This window comes from Mycteria americana, chromosome 9, assembly GCF_035582795.1.
Source record: "Mycteria americana isolate JAX WOST 10 ecotype Jacksonville Zoo and Gardens chromosome 9, USCA_MyAme_1.0, whole genome shotgun sequence".
In the NCBI taxonomy this organism is placed as follows: domain Eukaryota; kingdom Metazoa; phylum Chordata; class Aves; order Ciconiiformes; family Ciconiidae; genus Mycteria; species Mycteria americana.
This window is the reverse complement of record NC_134373.1, coordinates 28,324,624-28,348,050: the sequence shown is the minus strand read 5'-3', so window position 1 is coordinate 28,348,050 and position 23,427 is coordinate 28,324,624. Positions and strand designations below refer to the sequence as shown.

At 41.2% G+C, this 23,427-nt stretch overlaps 1 protein-coding gene across 3 annotated transcripts in view; it reads left to right on the top strand.

The window, feature by feature from the left end:
• Positions 1-23,427, top strand: part of GYPC (glycophorin C (Gerbich blood group)) — a 44,368-nt gene that overhangs the window by 6,561 nt on the left and 14,380 nt on the right. For all 3 annotated transcript variants that reach the window (XR_012777036.1, XR_012777035.1, XM_075511485.1), the window contains exon 2: positions 22,070-22,120. Coding sequence is in view for 1 of the 3 variants with exons in the window: in XM_075511485.1 (XP_075367600.1) it covers positions 22,070-22,120 (51 nt within the window). In the remaining 2 variants the exon portion in view is untranslated. The remainder of the gene's footprint in view (positions 1-22,069; positions 22,121-23,427) is intronic.

The following is a 23,427-nucleotide window of genomic DNA, read 5'->3' as shown; positions in this document are numbered from 1 at the left end:
ATATATACACACACACCACCCTTTTCACTACTTATTTGGCTTTTCACTAGTCAGACTTTTGGGTATGGAGAGTTTTATTTCCCTGACCACATCTCTATTCACAGACCAATACGCACAAGCTCATGTTTCCCTTTTTATATGATAGATACCTTCAAAAGTAGCAGAAAAAATGACTAGATTTTTGAAGGCTTTGCAGAGCCATAAACTCAGTGACAAGAAAGAAAGCGAGAAGAAGGTTTGGGCTATATATAAGAAGTTGGAAAATATTACAAAATATCCTTTGTATATGATATAGTAAAACATCAGCGAAGTGGCCTTATGCAAACTACCCTTGCAGACGCCCGATTCAGGTGTCTCTCTGCTGACTGTATATACAGTCAAAGCCTAGCAGCTCATGATGGTATAGACACCGAATCACTCATGTTTTGAATTTAGGCATCACAGTATTTGCCTGAATCCATCTTAGAGACTATTACAGGACCCAGCCCACATAAGCAAAGATCCAGAGATAAGCAATGATAATGACTTCAGAAACAAGGAGGAAGTAGATGTTCCATATGCATCAAGTTATGGGAAAATGAATTTATACTGAAATAGCTGTCACAGAATTGTTACTCCAGGTTAACTTGATCCTTTTGTGTAGGCAAATTTGTTCTCTGTACACAGGAGAAATAAGCTTGGTTTCTTTGAAAAAGCATTCTTACTAAGACAAAAGCAAGATGCTTCTCATCTGCTAATTGGGTATTTCAAAAATATCAGTCACTTAACAGGGGGTGAAAAAGCAGCTCCTGATGACCAACTTTAGCTAAACCAAATAATCCTTAGGTAAAACAATTAGCCCACAAATCACTTAAACACAGGTGACTAAGGAGTTACATATGTGAATGAGTAGAGAGAAAAAATATTTCTAGTGAATTGTGAAGAGTTACCATAAAAATGTGGTCAATCTTTGGAAGGAAACTTGTGTACATTTTCAAAAATTCTGAATTATGTTTAAAATTACACTCTGGATTTTTATATTTTATTTCTATCTCCTGGGACCTCCATGGGTATGTTGTTGAATTCTGTTTTCAGGGTTTTCTTATCATGTATTAGGGCAAGAATTTCTTATGAAATTACATTTTCAGTAGCGTCTGTTATTTCCTGAGACTTTAATAACGAGCACTCACGAGCTAGCAGAGGTTGTTCTTCTAACTATTGATGGTTCATTCAAATGTCATGAGCACAGTCCCTGTCCTATCCAATACAGGGAGCAGAAAATTAAATTCTTGATATATCCGTGATGCAAGGATGCTCTCAGAGAGTGGACCAGTCTCTATCGTTACCTCTCTCTCACACCTGACCTCTCCGGTTGTCTAGTTCAGATCTCCTCTGCACCTTCTAATCCTTCCTGCCTGTCCCTTTCTCAGCCCACAGGTAAGTGCTCATATCTCAACACAGGAGACACACGCAGGTCGCAGTTGTCGAATGCCATTTCCTCCCTTCTTTCAAGGACCTTCCACAGTCCTGGCAGTGTGAAGGAAGAAAAGCACAAGCAAGGAAGACATAAATCTTCCCTTGTCATCCTCTGGCCTAAGGCCTTGTTTCCTTTGGGAGTCGCCCCCTCTTCCATCTCCCTTCCTCTTTTCTCCATTGGTTTCTCTTTGCTCTCTCATCTTCACAGCTTGCTATGAAACAACACCTCCCCCCTCCAGATCTTTCCTGTCGTCACACAGGAACTTTTATTTACAACCTAGGACACACTTTTTACATCCTGGATCCCATGACTGGGAGAGTTTATTATTGTCTGTCTCTCTTGAATTTCCATAATTATGTCAGTGGACTTTGATTTTTGGAGTTTGTTGCATACAAATCCAGTTTTCTTCTCGCTGAATTCATGGGGATTTTTTTTTATTTTAAAGAAGCCTGTACTACCAGTTATTAATGGCAATTAAGCCCTTGGTGGAAACAGGGGGATATACACAGGATTAGGCTTCATCTCTGCAGAAAACCCTGCATAAGGTGTTGAGCAGAGCAGACCAGGAAACAAAACTGCCGTTGAGAGCCATGCTTCCGTTCCAGCTTCCCCTTTGCTTTGGGGAAAGGGGAAGTCATGGTTTTCTTGCTCTTTTTCAAAACCACTCAGTGTGCTCTGCGCACCCCCTCATTTTTCCTATTACTCTTCCTATCTCTGCTCCAGTCATGAAGAAGAGTGGAGTGAATGGCTTCTGCTAACATCAACATGGCCAAGAAGAATAGCACCAGGTCAGGGAGGAGAAGGGTGCTTTGTAGGTCCTTCTTGTGCAGGCTGTGTCCACCTAATAGAAAGAGACCAATTCTTGTAAAACCTTGTTGATTGCCTTTGGCACTTTTCCAGCTCCCACTAAGAGGTGTCTTCTCCTCCTTACCTAGAGTTCAAGCAACAGTTAGTGTCAGAACCCTTGATTATTGTTAAAAAAATGAAAAATCACCTTCTATCTCACCTTTTTTAGAGCTGGATGGATCTGGTCCCTCCAAACACCTCTCCCATGCTCCTTACTTGCCCACCCACCTCACCATATCTCCTCAGTTTATGTTCCCTCCTTCTCAAGTTAACCATGCCACAACCTGACCCAAGAACTCAGCTCTCATTTCTACTTATTTGCTGTCCAGGGGACAGTTTGAGATTACTTCAAGTCCAAGCCATTACCACAAAGGCAGTGATGCATGGTGACTTGGTGTGGTGGGAGATGAAAAAGATGGTCTTGTACTGCCCCAGAAAGAAGCTGGTTTGCTTATAGCCTGAGTTAGCTAAGTCTTTCCTCTGTTTCCAGCCCTCCAATCAATGTCTCCTTCCTACTCATGATTAATAGCAAGCTCTTACCATCTTTCCTCTCACATTCGTCCCATTCCTTCTTAATAAAACACAGTCTTCTCCATTGCATAAATGTATCATTTTTGTTTTCCTTTGTTTAGTCTGTAAATTCCTTGGGACAGAGATCATCTCTCCTTCCATCTCCTTTCTAAACAAAAATCACCAAACAATTATTTGCCACTTCAGTGCTCATGATAAGGGGCACTGACCACATCCATCTTCCCAACTTACCTCATCAAGTTGCTCATTCTGGGCAGAGATCTAGGCCTCCTGAAGCATAAAGATAAAATGCAAAAAACAACCTTAGGTATGACATCAACTGGCAAAGCATATCAAGTTGGAAGGACTTTAGGGTTTTCTCCTTGAAAATATTTTTCCCCTAAACATATTCGTTTGTATTCTCTGAGATAGTCTCTAGACTGTGGAGATCAAAGCAAACTGGAAATCCAGCAGAGTTTTTAAGTGCATTAAAGGTAGCGTGTTTCAAAGCCACATGCCTGAACATTTAAGCACCATGGAAGAAATGAAGTAGCAGGTGGTAATACATGTAAACATGATCGTTCTAATCTTCATACTTTTCAACTTGTTAAAGCCTAAGTCTGTGACACAACGTTTGGCAAAGAGCAAAAATAAGGGATGCTGCATGCACACACATACACACAGGAGAGCATAAAACCCAAGGACACCAGCCAGCTTTGGATTTTCTCTTTCAGCCACATTTTTGATCTTGTAAGTCATTTACAGCAATAGGGATGTGGATTTACCAGACTTATGTGGAACCTGGCAAATCTGGGCATGGAATGAGTGCTTCTTGGGAGATTTGAATACAGAATGTAGTTCTCTGCTGCACATTTTTTCACCAAGGTAAAGAGTATAAATTGCCATCCACTACAGACGAGTGGCATTTTGTAAGTGTCTGCGTATTGTGAATAGACATAACCAGTCTTTAATATTCCTCACTTAGCAACTGGAGCATTGTGGAAATGTTTTCAGGTGGTTTCAGAGAGTCTAAGTGAGACAAAATGAGACTGTTTTTCTTTTTGTTACCCCTAAAGAAATGAGAACTTAATAACAAGAGGTGTCCACCAGATCTGCCCCCTTTCATACTAACTTTTGGTGCATGTTCTCCGATCAGCTCTAGCTGCAAACACACAGTTTCATCACCTGAGGTCCTAGCATGTAAACAAATAGTTGACCATTTCTGTCTCCTTCATGTTTCTGCGGAGCTTCTCAGGAAATGTCTTACTCACTGCAAGTTATCATTGCATTGCTGAAGTCAGTGGTGTTGAGATAGTTGTACCCTCGAATATGAGATTGCTCGGATTGATTTCATTGGACTTTGGATCAGATTTTGCTGATTTCAGAGCTTCACTTTTTAATATTACTCTGCTTCAAATGCCTTGATTTAGCTCACGGCAGCCTCATCTACTATCACCACAGATTTTAGTGAAGGCAAAGTGATTTATCAGTGGTAACTAGAGCTCTGTTAGGAACCACCATTGAAGGCAGGGGGTAGTGGGGAGCAAATAAAGATAAACTGATCCTGTAAGCTCCCAAAGAAGAAAACTTCCTGCTGATTCAAGTTCTTGCGCATTAAGAAAAGTTGTCTATGGCTCCTGAGCTAATTCTCCCTGTGGATTAATGATCCATAAGGGACTCCTTGTACCAAGGAGTACTAAATCACCCCTCCCGCTTTTGGTAGGCAGGAATGAAACTGGGGAGATAAATCCTTTTGCATTTCACTGAACTTTGCTGTTGATCCTCGGTAAGATTTCCCCTTCTGGAATCCATTAAAATCTGTGAATCTCAGACAAAAACGCTTCTTCCTCCTCCCACATTCTGTGTGAGATGCTTAATCTCTGCATCCTGGGGACATAACCATTTGTGAGCTGGAAACAGAGCATGAGCCAAGGCCTTCTCCTCTGGGTTACCTCCGCTGATTTCCTTTGCTTGCAATGAATGAAACCTTTCATTTCAACAGCATCTGACTCATGTCAGAAGGTTCATGACTGACTGGAGCAATGATAGGGTGGCAGAGATGGATGAAACTGTTCAAAAAGTGTCATTGTTAAATAAGTAAGGATCAGCTTTAAACAGAGGGGGAGAAAGCAAGAGGAGGTATGACTGCATGCCACTGTTTTTAAGACAAAATGAAGCCTGGACTTCCCCCTCCCCACTCCTCTTCATGATTTGCATTGCCTTTAAGGAAAAGGTCATGCCTTCTCCCCCGAGCTGCTACGAGCCTTCCCCAGGCAGGAAGCATATCCTGTGTCCTGATTTCTCCAGAGGCCAGTAGCAGAGTAGATGGGAGCATGATTTCCACATTGCTGCTCCCACTGTGCTGTTTTTAAGTGACCTGAGTACCAGAATTGCTGGGTAAATCTCCCTCACTTTCAAGCGTGGTGCAGCCCAGCCCCAAGACCTTGCAGAGTCTGGCAGCTGCTGGAGGTGGCCAGGAGGGGAAATACAAGCTACTCCCTTTGGAGGTCTGGGTGCCTATTTTTGTCAGATATGAAACTGCAGCGGTCATTGGGAGCAGGGGGGGGAGCACATGTCCTGTAATTAAAGATGGTGTCTGTGATTCATTCCAGAAAAGAGGGGTGTATTTTCCTCATTCAATGAGGAAAATTCCTCACTGAATGAGGAAAATACGCTTGGAGACTGGAACATCTAGCACATGCCCTTTTCCACCTAAGTGATTTCCTTCACAGCTCACACGTGAGAAGAGGCTCTCGAACCCTAAGCGATCAACCATCCCCGGTCATGCCCAGCTGCCTGCAGCACACAACAAGGTCCAGGAGTTATGGGTGGCTGAGGGAAGTCTGCTAGGGAGATACTGATAAATGTGGGTGTCCAGCTTAGCAATTGATTTTGTTTGCTGCTATTTGGCACATTAAGGTAACAGCTTGCTGTCTGTGGGCATGAGCATCCATATCCGTAAGAGGATACTTCTCCCCCACACTGAACATAATCCTGGGTGAGGGGAGATGTAGCAAGAAATGCAAAATCAGTCCCTTGACAGGTGCAAAGCCATGGCACGCCAGCTGTGGCTGAGGGCCGTATCGTCTCTCTAGACTCCCAGGGCACACATATCTGTCTTTCCCATTCCCCATCCTTGCTGGGATATTTCCAAACCATCTTCTAGCTAACAGGATTTGGTACCAATTTTTCCCATCCTTTGTTTCACTGCCATTGCACAGTGAAGCCATGTTGTGGCATTACCAGAGCGGCGTGTGTGTTTCCCTTGGCCCTCACCAGCTGGCTGGTGAGGTTACACCAGTATTAGGTTACACCAGTATTAAGAAAAAGAGATCTTCTTTCCCAGGGACACTGCCACCTCTTCCCATCTGCTACAATATCCATGACAAGTGATTGCCAATGTACGTTTGACCCTGATGGTGCTGGGTCTTCTTGCCTAATCAGGGCTTAAATGCTTTTTCAGCTCTGCCCATGAAAGCTCTGTAGTGAGCATAGAGCTGATGGCCATATTCCCCATTAGAGCCAGTAGCACGTGCCTAATGGAGAGTTAAAGCACAGGGCAACCATCTAGGGATCTGAAACATGGAGTTTACTCCAGTTGGCGGCCGGTCACAAGCGGTGTTCCCCAGGGCTCTGTGCTGGGGCCAGTTCTGTTTAATATCTTTATCAATGATCTGGACGAAGGGATCGAGTGCACCCTCAGTAAGTTTGCAGATGACACCAAGTTGTGTGGGAGTGTTGATCTGCTTGAGGGTAGGCAGGCTCTGCAGAGGGACCTGGACAGGCTGGATCGATGGGCCGAGGTCAATTGTATGAGGTTTAACAAGGCCAAGTGCCAGGTCCTGCACTTGGGCCACAGCAACCCCATGCAATGCTACAGGCTTGGGGAAGAGTGGCTGGAAAGCTGCCTGGCAGAGAAGGACCTGGGGGTGTTGGTTGACAGCCGCCTGAATATGAGCCAGCAGTGTGCCCAGGTGGCCAAGAAAGCCAATGGCATCCTGGCTTGTATCAAAAATAGTGTGGCCAGCAGGACTAGGGAAGTGATCGTGCCCCTGTACTCGGCACTGGTGAGGCCGCACCTCGAATGCTGTGTTCAGTTTTGGGCCCCCCACTACAAGAGAGACATTGAGGTGCTGGAGCGTGTCCAGAGAAGGGCAACGAAGCTGGTGAAGGGTCTGGAGCACAAGTCTGATGAGGAGCGGCTGAGGGACCTGGGGTTGTTTAGCCTGGAGAAAAGGAGGCTGAGGGGAGACCTTATCGCTCTCTACAGCTACCTGAAAGGAGGTTGTAGAGAGGTGGGGGTCGGTCTCTTCTCCCAGGTAACAAGTGATAGGACAAGAGGAAATGGCCTCAAGTTGCGCCAGGGGAGGTTTAGACTGGATATTAGGAAATTTTACTTCACTGAAAGGGTTATCAAGCATTGGAACAGGCTGCCCAGGGAAGTGGTTGAGTCCCCATCCCTGGAGGTATTTAAAGGACTTTTGGATGAGGTGCTTAGGGACATGGTAAAGTGGTGGTCTTGGCAGTGTTAGGTTTACAGTTGGACTCGATGATCTTAAAGGTCTTTTCCAACCTATACGATTCTGTGATTCTGTGAAATTCTTGAGCCAGCCAGTGTTGCAGTGTTTAAAGGGTTGCCCTGGGGTATAAAAGCTTTTGCATTTACCAGTTTCTCATATGAAATACTTTAACCTCCTGCTCACATCCAGACTCAGCACTTGGCAGGACTGAGCCTTGCCTCCCCCTCTTCCCTCTTCTTGAATGAGCTCTTTTAACTTGTAGTTGAAGGAATTCAACCTTGGGAGCTCAGCATTACTGAAGGCACAGCTTGTGTCAGGGAGCAAGGCACTCCTCTGCCTTGTTCCCCCAGGTAACCACAGTGCCTCCAGGAGCCACGTAGAAATGCATGTGGCCATGACTTTATCCTTTTGTCCCCTCTAACATTCAGCAGTGCAGCAGGAGCCTGCCCCAGCCACAATAAAGGCTGTTGCCTGAAGCTGTCCATGCACTCAGCACAGCACAAGGGTGCCCTCATGCCTAGCCCCTGTCTGGGAATGTAAGCAGGATAGGGAAGGTCTCTGTCACTCCTCTTCCCTCCTCATTCAGCTGACATCCTACTTGTCAGACAAAAATGTCCAGTGGAAGGCTGTATATGTCCCTTCTTTATAAAGCATGTGCATATCCTAGGGAACACTTCTTGCTGACTGTCTCCTAAAGGGACTCCCAAGAGCAAAGAAGCTAGAAAGAGAAGCCTAGAGCTTCTGCCTGTGTGTTTGACTCTCGTGGGGGTGGCAGGGGCACAGGGAAAGGCTACCAGGTCTCTTGAAAGTATCTTAGTGAATTTAGAAACACAGGCATTCAGGCCTTGTGGAAGAAAGAATTAAATTTGACTGACAGACCCCATAAAAGTGTGGGCTATTCTATCCACTTCTTTCAGTTTTCTTTTCCATCTATGCAGACAGAACCAAAAAATGCAAAAGGCATGTGGGCTTTACTCCTCTCTGACATGTAACAGATACATACTTGTGTCCAAGCCTTGCCCCGACATGAAGCACAGCACAGCTCCCCCTGAAATATACTGCAGCTCACACATATCTCAGGGTGGAACTTGGCTCTTAAACAAAGTTCAATGGGAGTCTGCTCTGGCTGAACTCTACTTATGACTTCATATTTTCCAGGGCTGTGCTAGTGCTGTCGGCTTGTTCATTTTTCCTTTTTTTTTTTTTTTCCCCATTCTCTTTATACTAATAGGTGTTTCAGTGGGATAACTTGACCTTATGATACTGTTCCAAAGCAGACTTCTCTGGAGGAAATGGTAAATAGTTTGGGTATGTTATGAAACGGCTTTGAGAAATTTGCAGGCTCTCTCATGACTGCTTGAGAAGGCAGATTTTCACAGCCTGTTAGGCAGCATCAACTGGTGAATTAAACTGGGAAGCTGGAAAACAGAGAGGAAGGACAGAGGCTATATATTATGATCTTGACAATGAATCCTTGGTTCTATCATTTTTAATATTCATAAAATAGAGTTTTAAAAGCTTGCACGATTGGCCCAACTGAGCAGTTGGAATGCATGGGAGATCTGCCACCAACTTCAAAGGGAGCAGAAACAGTTTAACAGAGACCTTTTGCAAATCCCACCTTGTATGTATACCACTTGGTATTTCACTTGTGTGTTGGAACAGTGCCCTGTTTTGACACAAGTGTAAATGGGACCACAGTGACTGCTGCTGCTGCTCGGCTGCAGAGCGTGATTGCTGCTGATTCAGCTATGGAAGAGCAGCGTCCCTCCAGGCAGGGAGGGAGGTACAGAGTAACAGCCCTGCCCTAAAGTCCCTATTTTGACAGCTGAGAGAGGGCCCTTACTTCTTAATGCATTCCAACAAATTCTTACACAGGGAATACCAAGCCCAACTTTTTCCATGGTCTTCTAGAGCCGCTGTATTTCAAAGGAGTCATTTGGCTGTGAAAATCCAGAGTTTTCTATTCTGTTCAGACCAATCTAGCAAGAAAATCTCGAGCTTTATCCAGCTGCTTTTCTCCTTATGCTTCTCTTTTGGGGGACCTGATTTTTCTGAGTGCAGATTTATAATGTACTTCACCCACCCGAAAAAGCATCCCTGCTTTTTGCCCTCTCTGTCTGCACCTAACAGACCCCTTCCTGTTAACAGATCAACCAACAGTCAGACCACATGGTGACTGAGATCAGTTTGCCAGTAAGTAAATACCCCCCACCTCTTTCCTTTTGGTGGGCTGGTGTTCTGCTGGATCAGCTTGAAAGGAAAAGGGTTAGGAACAAGAATGCCCTTTTCTGCTGGAATGTAGCAGCCAGCTCAAATCACAATTGACTCTCAGCTTTCCTGCATGTGTATTTCATACGTTTAGGAAAGGAGCAGCCCAAAGGCTTTCCAGTAAGTCAAAAATTTGTTGATCAGAGGAGTGCCATAGCAAGCATTTGTTGATATTGAAAAGTACTAGACCATATTTCTTTGCTTAATGACACACATTAATCCTCCATTGAAATTGCAGGGCTGTCCAAGCTGAATCTGGCTTTAAAGGTTTAAAATATAGTCCAAACTATAAAAATGTAGCATTCTGACCAAAAAAGGAGCTGAAAAAAAAATCTCAGCAATGTCCTTTTGGTTTTTCTTTGCTGTTAAAACCACTAAGGACATGGTCTACAAGCTTTGAAATGGTTGCAAAAAAAATGACATTTTTTAAATTGGTGACCAAAACATGAATATTATCCAAGTACCCACCGTTACTTCTGTCTTCAGTCCAGTTTCCTAATGAAATGAGTCTTATGTGTTCCTGCTGTCTATCTGTCTGCTTAATCATCTGTTCATCCATCTGTCACTTCCCATCAAGAACTTTTGGATCCACTGACCAGTTTCAACCAGATTTGAAAGAGAAGCAGAAGCCTCATAAATTATTATCATTCTCCAAGTTGTATGAAAGTCAACATTTGTCTACAGAGAGCCATTCAAGTGAGCAGTAACACAAAAAGGACTCCTTATTAGGATACTAAACTAAATGGAGTTGTTTTCTAGTTAGGAATGTAATAGCATCAAGTTTTGGCACAATATGGTTGCTTGCATAAACTTGACTGCAACGTAACAGGCAAAAGCAGAGTGTAAGACACTATTTAAGCACCTGTAGGAGAGATCTAGCCCTTCTGACCAATGCACATTGAAAGCGCTGCAAAAAAGGCTCTGACTACCTTATAGAAAGGCTAAGCCCTCAGCACAGGCTTTGGAAAGGGATGGTTGAGCAATGCTAACAGTAATGGTTGGGATTTGTTTTCCCTAATTATAGACTCCAGAAAGCTAGGCTTCTAACCTAAGCTAGTCTTCTAGATTTGCTGCGTGGTTGATGGGAAGAGAAATTCCCACCCCATCCCCCAGGATTCATCACAACTCTGTTGGAGCTGAATGGATCTCCTTGCAAGAAGCCATGTCAGAATAGAATAGAATAGAATAGAATAGAATAGAATAGTTCCAGTTGAAAAGGACCTACAACAATCATCTAGTCCAACTGCCACCTACTGTCCTCTCTGCAACACCTGTGGAGTCAGTTTAGATCACATAGACTCCTTTCCAGTAGTCAAACATCTTGCCAGGGTGGTTATTAGCTCTCCACCTAGATGGTACTTACCATTCAGGTTTAATTAGGAGAGAGGAACATTAGTAATTTGTTAATGAATCTCACAACTGTGTAAGTCCTGTGCTGAAAAACATTCAGTATATGGCTTCAATGAAGGTTTTTTCATACTCAGCTCTGTTAATGCGTTCAATACGCTATGTGTCAAATAATGCCAGACAACTGTCCAAAAATAATAGACAAGCAAGACTTTTTTCTTTATTTTTTTTCCTCTTTTTAACAATTATTGCACAATCTGTCTAGAATTGCTCAGATGAATGATAGGTAGTGAAGAAGTCTTGTTAAAATCGCTCAACTCAATTCAGACAGCTTGGACTGATATGTAAATGCTTTTCAGATAATAAAATGGGCTTTGTCTTTTTAAATGGAGCAGATATGCAAAAGAAATCTGCATATTCATTGCAGAATCCTTGGAAAATGAGAAATGTTGTTGCCCTGAGCTATTATTTGCCTTGCAAGTTTCTAAGGTGTTTCAATATGTTTTATTTTCTTTGTTTAATATGCTCAATATTTAAAGCATTTGGAAGATTGTTTCCACTACAGATATCTCCACTAATAATATTAACCTTGTCAGTGCTCCAGGAAAGATCTCTGTGTCCCCAAAGAGCATATGCTAAACATCCTGACATTTCCACTTGCAATGCTTAGTAGACAGTGCCTTAGGCAAGCACTTGTGTATGAGCTGGGTGTAGCTGAATACAATTCATATCAAAGAAGCTAGGGGATGGAGCACACAGAGCACCTGTTTCCAAGAATTGTCACCTGTTGGACTGCTTTGCTACAAAATGTTGGTGGTGGGAATGAGACATAAAGGAAGAACCTGCCCATGTTAGGAACATGATTATACTTTTCTAAGGATAGTAGCCAGGCACTAAATTCTTTGAATTGTCAGGATAATATCTTTGTGCATAACTGCAGGCTTTTGCCAGGTTCCAGGTGATTTCTAGATGACATCACCTGTAATTTGATCACATCACCTGTAATTTAAGCACAAGGTCAAGCTTTTTCATCTCAAAACAAGAAATAGACATTTATCAGCCTTAATAGAATAATGGCCATGTTTCTTTCCTTGCATGTCAGTGTTCATTAAAGCAAGTTTTCTGCCAGCAACAGAACCAATGAAACACTCTTGCTTTTGGGTTTATGTCTCTGCCCCCTAAATCCCACCCCCAGCATACACTGGCTCCCTCCCACAGCAGCTCCCCATGGGGAGGGGAAGCACCTTGCTGCAGCTCCTGTGGATCTACGTGTCTGATGACTGGAAAGCACATGGTGACTGGAGAGCCAGCTGTTGCTAAACAGAACTTAAAATTGCTGAGTCCTTGTTGCCTTTCCTTCACTGCTGGACTACTCCAGTCTACCTTTTCTCTCCAGCCTACAGTTTTCATGAAAATTGAGACAAAGTGCTTATCTTTGCCTGCTCTTCCTTTAAAAACAGTTGGAGTTGAATAATGGAGTAAAAACTTGTAAAAGCTACAAGGACAGTCAGGCAGACAGCAGGAACAGAGAAAATCAGCACAAAAATGCTGCCGAATGTATTCGATGCAAATATTTCAAATACTAACAAACAGTTCAGTCTGTCTTAGTTCGGGGGACTAATTTTAGCTAACGTTTGTCTTGAATAGTGCCACATCCATAGAAAGGGTATGTTTCAAATGTAAACTAAAACCTGATATCAAGGTCATAAAATCAAGCACAGCAACATTAAGAAACACAGAGAACACCTTATCTCTGATGACACAGTCAAAAGGCCTGAGAGCAGGACTGAGGCTGGTAGACCTGTTAGTTACAAAATAAAAGCACGTCTTGGTAAATAATTACGAGCAGTTTAGGAGTTAAATTGTCTTACTGCATCATATAACTGTTTACACAAGGGGTTGGGAAGGAATTATCATCTCCTCCAACACCTCTTGGCCTCTGACTTTCCACTGAAAGGTTCTGGCTCAAATTTTTATGCTTATGTTTCTAACATGCAAAGTTTAGGTCAGCGAGGTGGGCTTCTCTCATGCACTGTCTCTCAAGAATTACAAGTTAAGTATCTGTTACACGTTGTCAGGTAGGCTTTCACTATATCAGTAGTCAGCTCCTTTGATTACCTATGATCATTTGCAACATTTGAAATGGTTAATCCATTAAGCCAGTGACTCCTTTCTATTCATCTTTAATCTCAGTGAATAAGCAAGCGGCTGTTTTGTTCCCATTTTAATTAGGCAAAAATGACTAGAGCTTGAAATTGTTGACTTTGGAGGAAAGTCAGGCAGAAATTATTTGGCAGATTCTCTGGATATTTAGTGTTTCTTTCAAAGCCTTCCCAGTTAAAAAATCCTCAAAAGGAGTAGATTATTCTGATGAAGAGGGGGGAGGTGGGAGGAGGAGGGGGACACATGAAGGAAAGCGTCCTGATCGTGGACTGTACCTTATGGGTTGATTCATACCCCATTTGTCACTCCTTCTTTAATGAAGCAATACCAGGTCAATTTATCTTCCCCAGCAAGTTGTTGTACATTTGGAGCATGAGCTGATTTTGATGGTTGTGGAGGAAAAATGTAAATGATGGCCTGGTTACATTAACATATTTCCATGGAAAAGTAAGGAACTTTTTTCACTGATATCAAGCAGCTTTCCCATAGGAGCACAGCAAAAACTGGCCATTATAAAGGACCAGCAAGACCACCACTGTGTGGACTTTGGTGGCTTCCCGTATCCCATCTCTAAAGACAAGATTTCTAAAGCATCCTTTTGTGAGCTTCATTGCCCGCTTGCTAAGGAGCTCCAGTGCTAGTGGAGGCAGCTCCCTTCTCTAACCTCTCCTCTGCTCTGGGTTTCGTCTGCTGACCCTGAAACCTTCTTGACCTTCCTGATGCTATAAGCAGCAGACAGATCCATCTGAATTTCTCTGTCAGTTTTTTACTGTATATATACGTCAGTGTGAATACGCGGGACACATTAAATATCTGTTACCAGAGGGGACATGGGCCTACAATAAGCTCTCTCTCAAGTACTGTGCTGTATGAGAGCTTTAAGGTTGTACTTATACATTTAAGAAGTACTTATGGGGGGGTTGGCCATTTTAATGCTGTTACTGGATGCACTTTGCTTAATTGCCATCAGAATTGGTGGTTGGTATTCAGCTACCCTGAGCTAAGGAGCTAAAGTACTTTAACGTATGTCTCTAGTAAGTGCAAATAAAAAAAAAAAAAAAAGAGTATGTCGTTCAAACTGAAAGGGGAATTTGGGGGGGTGTCAGTTCTTTTGGGGCATAAACAGAAAAGTTTGATTTAACTAAAAAAAATTGTGGTTTTTTTACATTATGTAACCCTTTAAAACACAATTTCCTTATCTTTTTTTTTAATTTGCTATTTAAATTTTTTATTTCAAGATATAGAATATCTGTTCAGTTTTAAAAGATCGTTACTATTTTTCACCTAAAATAATTTCCCAGATTTCATGAACATTTTATTCTTGTCCCTCTTATCATTAAGGGATATGATAGGATTATTTTTTGGCAAGCTGACTTTTAGTGTATCTCTCCATCTCAGATTTTCCCCAAGACCCAAGTGCAATTCAGCTTCACAAAAGAAGGAGAAACTATGTGAGTGAAGCCATTACTTCCTTAAACATTGGAAAACATATTTTCTCTTATTTACTTTATAACATTCTAGAATGGTACAAAAATATTTTGCCAACACTGTATACGAGAATCAAATGTGAACTGCCAAAATTATGTGGCAATCCTAATCTAATTAAAATAATTTGATAATGCCCTTTTATCCTTACTGTATTACAAAGTGTGAAAAGTCTTGAACAAACCTTTATTTTAATTGAATGAGACTGGATTTTGTCTTCTCAGAATTAATGACACAGTACTTGCTAGCTAGGATAGCAAGAGGATTGAGCCTAGTGCATTTAAATTTTGTAGGTATTTTTAATCTGCATGATTTACCTTACATTTGGAGCACAGTTCATTTACTTACCCAAAAGATCATGTGGTTGTTGTTGTATGTCACCATTATTGTCCTTATAACAATTTAGTATATAAATGGAAGCCAAATTATTCTGTCTCTTGTCCAGATTGACAGATGAGAAACTGTTCCTTAATTTTGGAAGAACAGCCTTGATGTGTTTCATTATCTAATGGGAGCTGGTGATGGCTTTTTCAGCAGAATGTGTCAAATTGATGAGTTCAAGCTGATGACCCTTCGGGATAAGAGATGCCAGCTCTGGCAGGGCACTGCACACTTACTGGCAAATATTAAAATAGGTAATGACTTTTTTTTTAATCCAGAAAGGCCTCAGTGCGATGCATCTGATATCATAACACAGGCCAGAAAGCAGCTTGAGCAATTAACATATTTTTAACATGAAGTTTTCAGAAGTTGGTTCAACTCATTTTTACACATGCAGCTGCAGTGAACCAGTTCTAACTATAGCTTGTAAATTAAATCGGCATGCTAAGGTTAATAGATTAATGATTTTCTCATGAATGCAATGTTTCGGCAAGACACAAACATAAACCAAAGGGCGAGGAGGACGTACCACAGTTGCATAAACAATGGAGATGTTAAGACTTCATTAGTTCTTCCATATTAAATGTGTGGTAAGAAAAGTCTTTTATCAGTGATGACAATAGGGACACATTAAGACCTGCTTTTACAGTTGAGAGGAATGATGACTGCAGAAGAGCGTACAAAGAACAAAAAGAGCCCCAGTAAAGGAAGAGTTATAATAAATATATTTTCAGATACATAATATTAAAAAATAAAAAAATGAAAAAATTTTAATAAAGGTTTTTAACAATTGCAAAAGCTTCCTAGTGGACTCTGTATATTCCTCAATACTTTCAGAAGTTTCTAATGTTTTTCTAAACCCAATCAAATACCTTACTATCATCTTCAGTGGAAGCAATTAGATCAGTGATGAGTGTGTTTGAAACCCCACCTAAAATCTTTACATAAAAAAGCAGTCTTCCTTTAAAATTACAACTTTTTAAAAATAAGGTAAAATTTGTACAATACGTTGTGTTAGGTCAATTGATACAACCCAAAAAATAGACAATAATTTACTAGAGTTGGTATTACTGAGTAAGCTGTATTTCATTAGTCTCCAGTTATACTTAAAGCTCTCTTTCAAATGTATGGATGTATGAAAGAACAATCAATAAAGAGGCAATATCCTTCTCTGAATTACATTTATATCTGGCCTGAATCATGAAGTGGATGTTATTCACTTTGAACATCTCTCTTGTTTACTGGAAGTCCACAGATAGAAAACACTAATATTTAAGACAAAACCATTAAACATTTAATAGTTGAATTCTAAAGACACATTTCAGACTACAGACTGCCTACAGACCGCTTGCTGCAACAACATGGTCAATATTTGGGGTCATTCTGCAAAGCATGTCCATGGATATACCGAGATAAGGTTGGGTTGTTCCTCACCTGGAAAAGGCCCACTAGCAGCAGTGTTTTTCATAAGGTGGTTAGGTGAGCTGATTAAAGAGGAAATCTTACAGTGCCTTTCCTAGTCTGCACACCTAGGACAGCCCTAAGAAGGAAATGACTGCCCTAAAGATCTCAGCTCATCATTCACAGCAATTGAATGAATTTCAAGCACTTCTTATGCAACGAACAGGCACATCAAGAGGGAAAATGGGTTGCCCAAGAAAGCACTTAGAGACCTACTTGAGTGTAATTTAGCAGCCAAGGCTTCATCTGAGATTGTAAGCACAAGCAGGCAGCAATGGAGCATCATGGTAAGGGATGGCTTAGGTTGCTAAGAATGGAAAGCACAAACTTGTTGGTAGGAAAATCCTGAAAGGCAGGAGCAGGAGCAGTGCTGCCTGACTGGTGTTGAGTGGCTTTGAAAACAGTGCTGTAAAAGCTGCTTATCACACATAGATATCTCTACACTCAGCTTGACTTACCCACTCCAAAACAGCAGTATCACCCAGAGCTGCAAGGAAATCATGACATGAGCTGTAATCTCGGGCTTTTCTTTCTATATTCAACACTACTTAGAAGTAAACATTTGTCCAGCTTTAGTTTGAAGCTTTATCTTAGGAAATGAGAGAGAGACTGAGAAGTTTGGGGTAAGGTCTATGTTACCCCACCAAATTGCCCTTGTGGATTACACAGCAGAGGTTTGGTAGTTCACATGAGTAGATTAGATCTATCCTGTAGGATGATTCCCATGCATTCATATCAAATGTGCCAAATGGGGATCCCTTTGCAGGTACAGTTTTCCTTTCATGCCTTTTCCATGCGTAAATCCGTAACAAGCAAACATGTAGGTACTAAATTGCTAACTACAGGGCTGACTGCAAAACCACTAAGGGTGCAAGTACCCGATTTTTTTCTGGAAACTCCTTTAGCAGGTGAAAATGATGCCTGAAAAATTAAAAAGTTTGAACTTCTCTACAAGTTTATCCCATGTGTCACTGACAGTAGCCACAGAAGCACATCAAAGTATTGTTTTCTGCAAGTAGCAGGATCTAAAATCTATGCTTTGTATGCTGGATGGGAGAAGGTATTTTGGGAATGAATATGGCCCTTCCCATCACCATGTAAGTTGAATGGCTTGTCAGTTTGGATGTCTTAACATGGTTACGCTTCGAAAGTAGCTCACTGATAAGTCTTGCATCTCTGTCAGGATTCTCATAATACTTTGTGTTGTCCTTAAAGACCTGTTCCTTGGTGTCACAAAATCATGCCAAAACCCCAGTTTTCATCTATGAAGCACATTTTGTCTTTGGTATTGTAGAGAAGGGCTGGAATGTAAGATTTGAATGAAGCTCAGGTATGAAAGAAAGGGCAAATAAAAAAGATTTAAATTATTTTAAAGCCAGTGTCATAATTTTTGAGCAGGAAGTGACTTACGACTTTTAGTGGTTAGGTTTGTAATTTAAAGAACAAAAGAAACCGTTGCAACTGCCAGGAGAAGTGCATAGCAAAACAAGGAGAGTGCTGAACCTCAAACATTTTCGCTGCTGGACCTGCCTCCTTCAAACAAGTCCTCCTCAGACAAAATGGAATGGGGTCAGTTTAAACTAGAAAAAAACTGTCAAAATTAATAAAAGCCAAGTTTTATTGGAAAATCGCACCTGGAGGAGATGGTTTAACAAATTTACCAACAAATTTGGAAGGAAAAACTCACCACTGGCTACATTAACATAAAAGCCAGTTGTATTGGCTTTTTACCTTTGAAGTGCAAAGCCAGAGATCTGTTTGCAGTATTTAAGTCAGGAATATTCCTGGGGCTTTCAGAGGCTGCTGCCTTCTCAGAAGGTTTGATTGATTTGATTGATGAGAATGAGACAGGTAGCAATTGTTCTATTGCAAAATTCCTTATCTGTAAGTTTATGTGCATGTCATGGTTTAACCCCAGCCAGCAACTAATCCCCACGCAGCCGCTCGCTCACTCCCCCCTGGTGGGATGGGGGAGAGAATCAGAAGAGTAAAAGTGAGAACACTCATGGGTTGAGATAAAGACAGTTTAATAGGGAAAGCAAAAGCCATGCACGCAAGCGAAGCAAAGCAAGGAATTAATTCACTGCTTCCCATGGGCAGGCAGGTGTTCAGCCATCTCCAGGAAAGCAGGGCTCTATCACCTGTAACGGTTATTTGGGAAGACAAACGTCATCACTCCAAACGTCCCCCCCTTCCTTCTTCTTCCCCACCTTTATATACTGAGCATGATGCCATATGGTATGGAATAGCCCTTTGGTCAGTTTGGATCAACTGTCTTGTCTCTGTCCCCTCCCAAGTTCTGCACCTGGCAGAGCACGGGAAGCTGAAAAGTCCTTGACTAGTGCAGCAACAACTAAAACATCAGTGTGTTACCAACACTGTTTACAGTACAAATCCAAAACATAGCCTCATACTAACTACTACAAAGAAAATTAACTATCCCAGCCAAAACCAGCACAGGGCAGAACTTGAATTTGATTAATTTCAGGTCATGGCACAAAGGCATTTCTTTCCCTTCATCCTGGCTTTTAGAAACATACTTTCCAACAACAGGCAATTTCATTTGTATGTTCTATTCTTGATTTAGCCAAGTCATTCTGGTGGCCAGAGATTTTATGAAAAACAAGTTTTCCCACAGTCTTTTGATTTCTGCATGTCATGGTAACCAACGGCACTAAACACCACTGTCTAAACACTCTCGGGATCAGATCGTATCTATGGATAAGGGCCAGTATAACAGTGAGAGGAAGTTTTGCAAGGACAATTTAGCAGCAGATAACACAAAAGATGTCCCTGAAAAAAAGGAACATAACCAAAACAGGTGCAACAGCAGTTACTGAAACACAGATCTCCAAGTGCTGTGCACATGAAGAAGAGCAGAATAAAGAAGGTACAAGGAGGCCAAAGCCTACAGCCATTGCTCAGCTAAAAATTCCTCCAGTATGATGGATATCTTTTCTGCCTCAGACAGTGAAGATTCAGTCCTGCAGTAATGCAGTGTATTTCTCACCTAGACTGAGCTGAAGTTAAAGAGAGCATGCTGAGGTTCCTGGCCAAGCATGGATTCCCGTCTGGATAGTGGCTGTTGTCTCACCCTTACTCTGGGAAGATGGACTCATTTCATGAGCACGTGCCTTGAATTTTCCTCAGTCATGTTTCATGAAGGGTGATACTGCTTGAATCTTGAATGACACTGATACCACCCCCCCGCCTAGCAATATTGTGATATTGCCATGAGTCACATCATAGCTTTTTTTGGACAAAGTGAAATTTCAGGTACTGTGAGACAGGCATTGAGAGTCCCTCTCACCCTTCCATCATCCTTGCTCTGAAAGTGACTGGAGAGCAGACCCTGGAAACTTTTGGTCATTGGTGGTAGCTGCAGTGTCCTGGCACTCCGGATGATGCAGCAAAAGGCCAGCTGAGAGGACAGAAAGCACTTTCTGTGGTAAAAAGTTGACACACAAAGGAGAAGTCAGACTCGTGTGCTTGCAGTAAAACGGGAACTGTGGTGAGTGAAGCCACAACATGGTGTTAGCAGGTTGCTGAATGGCACAGCGTCATCAGCTTAAGAGATCTGTGCCGACTACATGGTAGCTCAAGATGGGTCCAACATTCTTCTGAAAACTTAGAAAGTACAGTATAGAAATGGAAACTTTTCTGCAAAGTGATGATACTGTAATCCCATTATCAAAAAGCACTTTGGTGGCAAGTACTAGAGATAAGGCACCTGCTTGTTATCTGAATCTGAGAGCACCTGGGAACGACAGGAAAGAGCAGATAGTTACTCACATACCTTTTTATAATTAAAGGGATAATGATTTTATCTGGAATTAATGTTTGGAAGCAAGCTGTGTGGCTAGGAAAGCACTTTAGAATTCACACCTTCAAGTATTTGATTGCTGTAGAGGAGCCTGCTTTTTTGGCATGCAGCATATATTTGGTGTATAAAGAGATACAGAACAGTTTGACCTTGAAGCAATTAATCTCTTCTGAGGCACATGGGTTTTGAATGGACGTAGACATAATTAGAGTTTTTAAATTGCACAAGGCGTGCTCAGTCTTTCCATCAGTGTATAGCTGGAAGAAAATGTGGGAAGGATCTCTGGGTGAGAGGAGAGGACTCCTACTTTCCAGAAAAAGCATCTCCCATGTTTGGGAAGAGAAGGATCCTTTAAATCTCAGCTCTCCTCTGTTTATTGCAATTTGATATAAGAGACCGGACATGAGTAAGGAGAAAGCTGCTGATAGTGTCTTATCCTCGCATCAACTATCATAGATTTAGCAAAAGGAGAGCCAGATATCAGCCATAGCGCCACTGTTGAATTTATAGAAGGATTTGGAATTAGCATATTTACCTTTTCCAGAGAATTTTTCTATCCACTGTATTTACCAAAGGGGAATAAAAAAAGACTTCACATAGAGCTATTTGGCTTATTCGGAAACCAGTATTGCTTAGAATTGCATAAATAGTACAATAATAAAAAAAGAAAGGGGTGTCATGTCATAAACCTAGCATGGAAAAACTCCAGGAGTTTATCGCCTTCTCAGACATCCACATAATTCAGGACTAAGTGAGCTGATACCAATGGCATGAAATAAGGAGCAGAAAACAAGATCAAAATTGTACCCTGATCAACTACAGAGAAGCTAGTGAAGAACTGATTGTCTATATGAATTTACTTTCACTTAAGGTCTATATCAGATAATAAAGAGAGAAAAATCCTCACTGTTTTTTAGGATTTTTTTTTCCTCTCCCCTTTAAAACAGTTTGGCTATTCATTAGTTGTTTTGGATACTTTTAGTAATAGTTGTTTTAGTGAAACTTTAGTAAAGTTTTAGTGGTATAATTAAGATCAAAATGTAATTCAAATTCTAACTGCTCTTTCAGCAGCTTACAACTTTTCAGACCAATTTCTTACTTCCTAAAAGGACATGGTCAGGTACTTCTCTTTCGCATTTAAATTGCAAAGTTATCTTTTTTTATAAATTATAATCCAGTAAAGAACGTAATTTGATTTATCAGTATCAAATTCAGACTTATTCTAAGTGACAACTGTGTTTTATACTACACACATAACAGGCTTGCTTTGATTCCAAATGCAGGTTTAAAAGAAAACAAATGCGAAGATTAAAACGAGGATATTGCAGATAAATATGTACTAATTGAAATCAATAGAGCCAGATTAATTTGCATCAAATCAAGATCCAGACCGTACTCTGAAGAGCCATAAATGGGAAAATAAATAGGCACCAACATTTTTTCCCCAAAACTACCTTTCTAATAGTAATCACGGTACCTGAATACTCTTAATTTAATCATTCACTGGAGGATGTTACAGGTAAGTGCTCATAGTAAACAGTAGGTGTTTCCCTGAGGGCCATGATAGTTTACATAATGTGCTAGCTATTTATTTTCCAGTGTTATGGTGACAGAAAACTGTTACAGTACAGCTAATTCTAATGAGATGTTTCATAAATGTCTTTTGCTAATGCAAGATCTTGTTTAAGTAAGTTCTAAGTTTCAGAGGTTAAAATAATACAGCACCACCAGTACAGTCACTGCTATTACATATGATCCAATTCCTTTTTCTTTAATTAAGTTTTGTATGTTCATATCTATTTATAGATGAAGACATTGAGAGCCCCACAGCTGGAGCAGATGTGGCTGTTATTGGAGGTAAGTAGCAGACCATACTAAGCAGCATCATTAGAATTAAAATAGCGGGTTGGTTGATGCCTTGCATTTTGCAAAAACCCTACTTTGCTGACAAAACAGGAGTGGCACAATTAGAGTTAATTAGGCCAGTGGGAAATCTGCTCCCAGAGGGGCTATTGGCAAGATAACAAGATGAGATAATGAGCATAAACCATATAGCGAGCAGTACAACCCCCATCCATTTCCTCATTTTAAGACAAAATACCTAACAGTCCAGCAGCAAAGTCAGCCTCTGATATTCTTTATTATTCACTGCACCAAGATTGTAATTTAATACAAAACTGGTGCAACATCCTTGATTTGAGCCATGCTAACTCATACCAGCTGACCCTTTATTTTTACAGAATATACCACGGCACATTTCCTGGTGTTCCATTAAAGCTCTCTCATGCATTTAAACGAAATACAGTTGTCAGAATAAATGAGCAAAGCTATGTTCACGGAGAGAACCTGTCTTTTTATTTTTATTGTGTTTGTTCATTTCCATGCTAACGCACTAATTTCAGTCATTCACAAGGGGGTATACCAATCATTAGTGCAAATTGGTGAGGTTCTGCTATATTTCCCTCAGGTCCCATCTCCCGTAACTTTAATTTCAGCTTTCTATGAACAAGTAGCAGGTAAATTGATTTGTACTTAGTCCCTTAGGCTTATTAATATTGTGCTACATCCAGAGCCTATTAAAGCCTCTTGTGTCAAGGGATACTAGTGAGGTCCTAAAAATTGATGAAGCCCCCACTGCAACTATGATATGATTGTAAACCTAAAGTTCTTTGTATAAGCAATTTCATTTCTGCCAGCAGTAACTTCACTTTCCAGAACCAGGCACCATAAAATCAGCAGGATAACATTGCAGGCATATTTTTTAAGACAGAGTTATCATTTTTATTTACCCTGCTAATGTTCTGACCATTCCCCTGTTTTATGCCAATAGGGTATCCTCACTCAGTTTACTGATGCCGATAAAGCTAAAGCTTTGGAGATACCCACTCCTGCCACATATCTTGAACACAGGGGACAGAAAAGAGACACTGTCTATATACCCCGCATTGTCTCTGCAGAATAGTAGGCATTCCCAGGAGCGATTCATCTGACCAAATGTAGGAATTCAGTTCTAGAAGAGGAATCACCCACACATACACCATGCACTGATGGTAGAGGAATCATAGAATACCAGGTTGGAAGAGACCTCAAGGATCATTTGGTCCAACCTTTCTTGGCAAAAGCATGGTCTAGACAAGATGGCCCAGCACCCTGTTCAGCTGAAT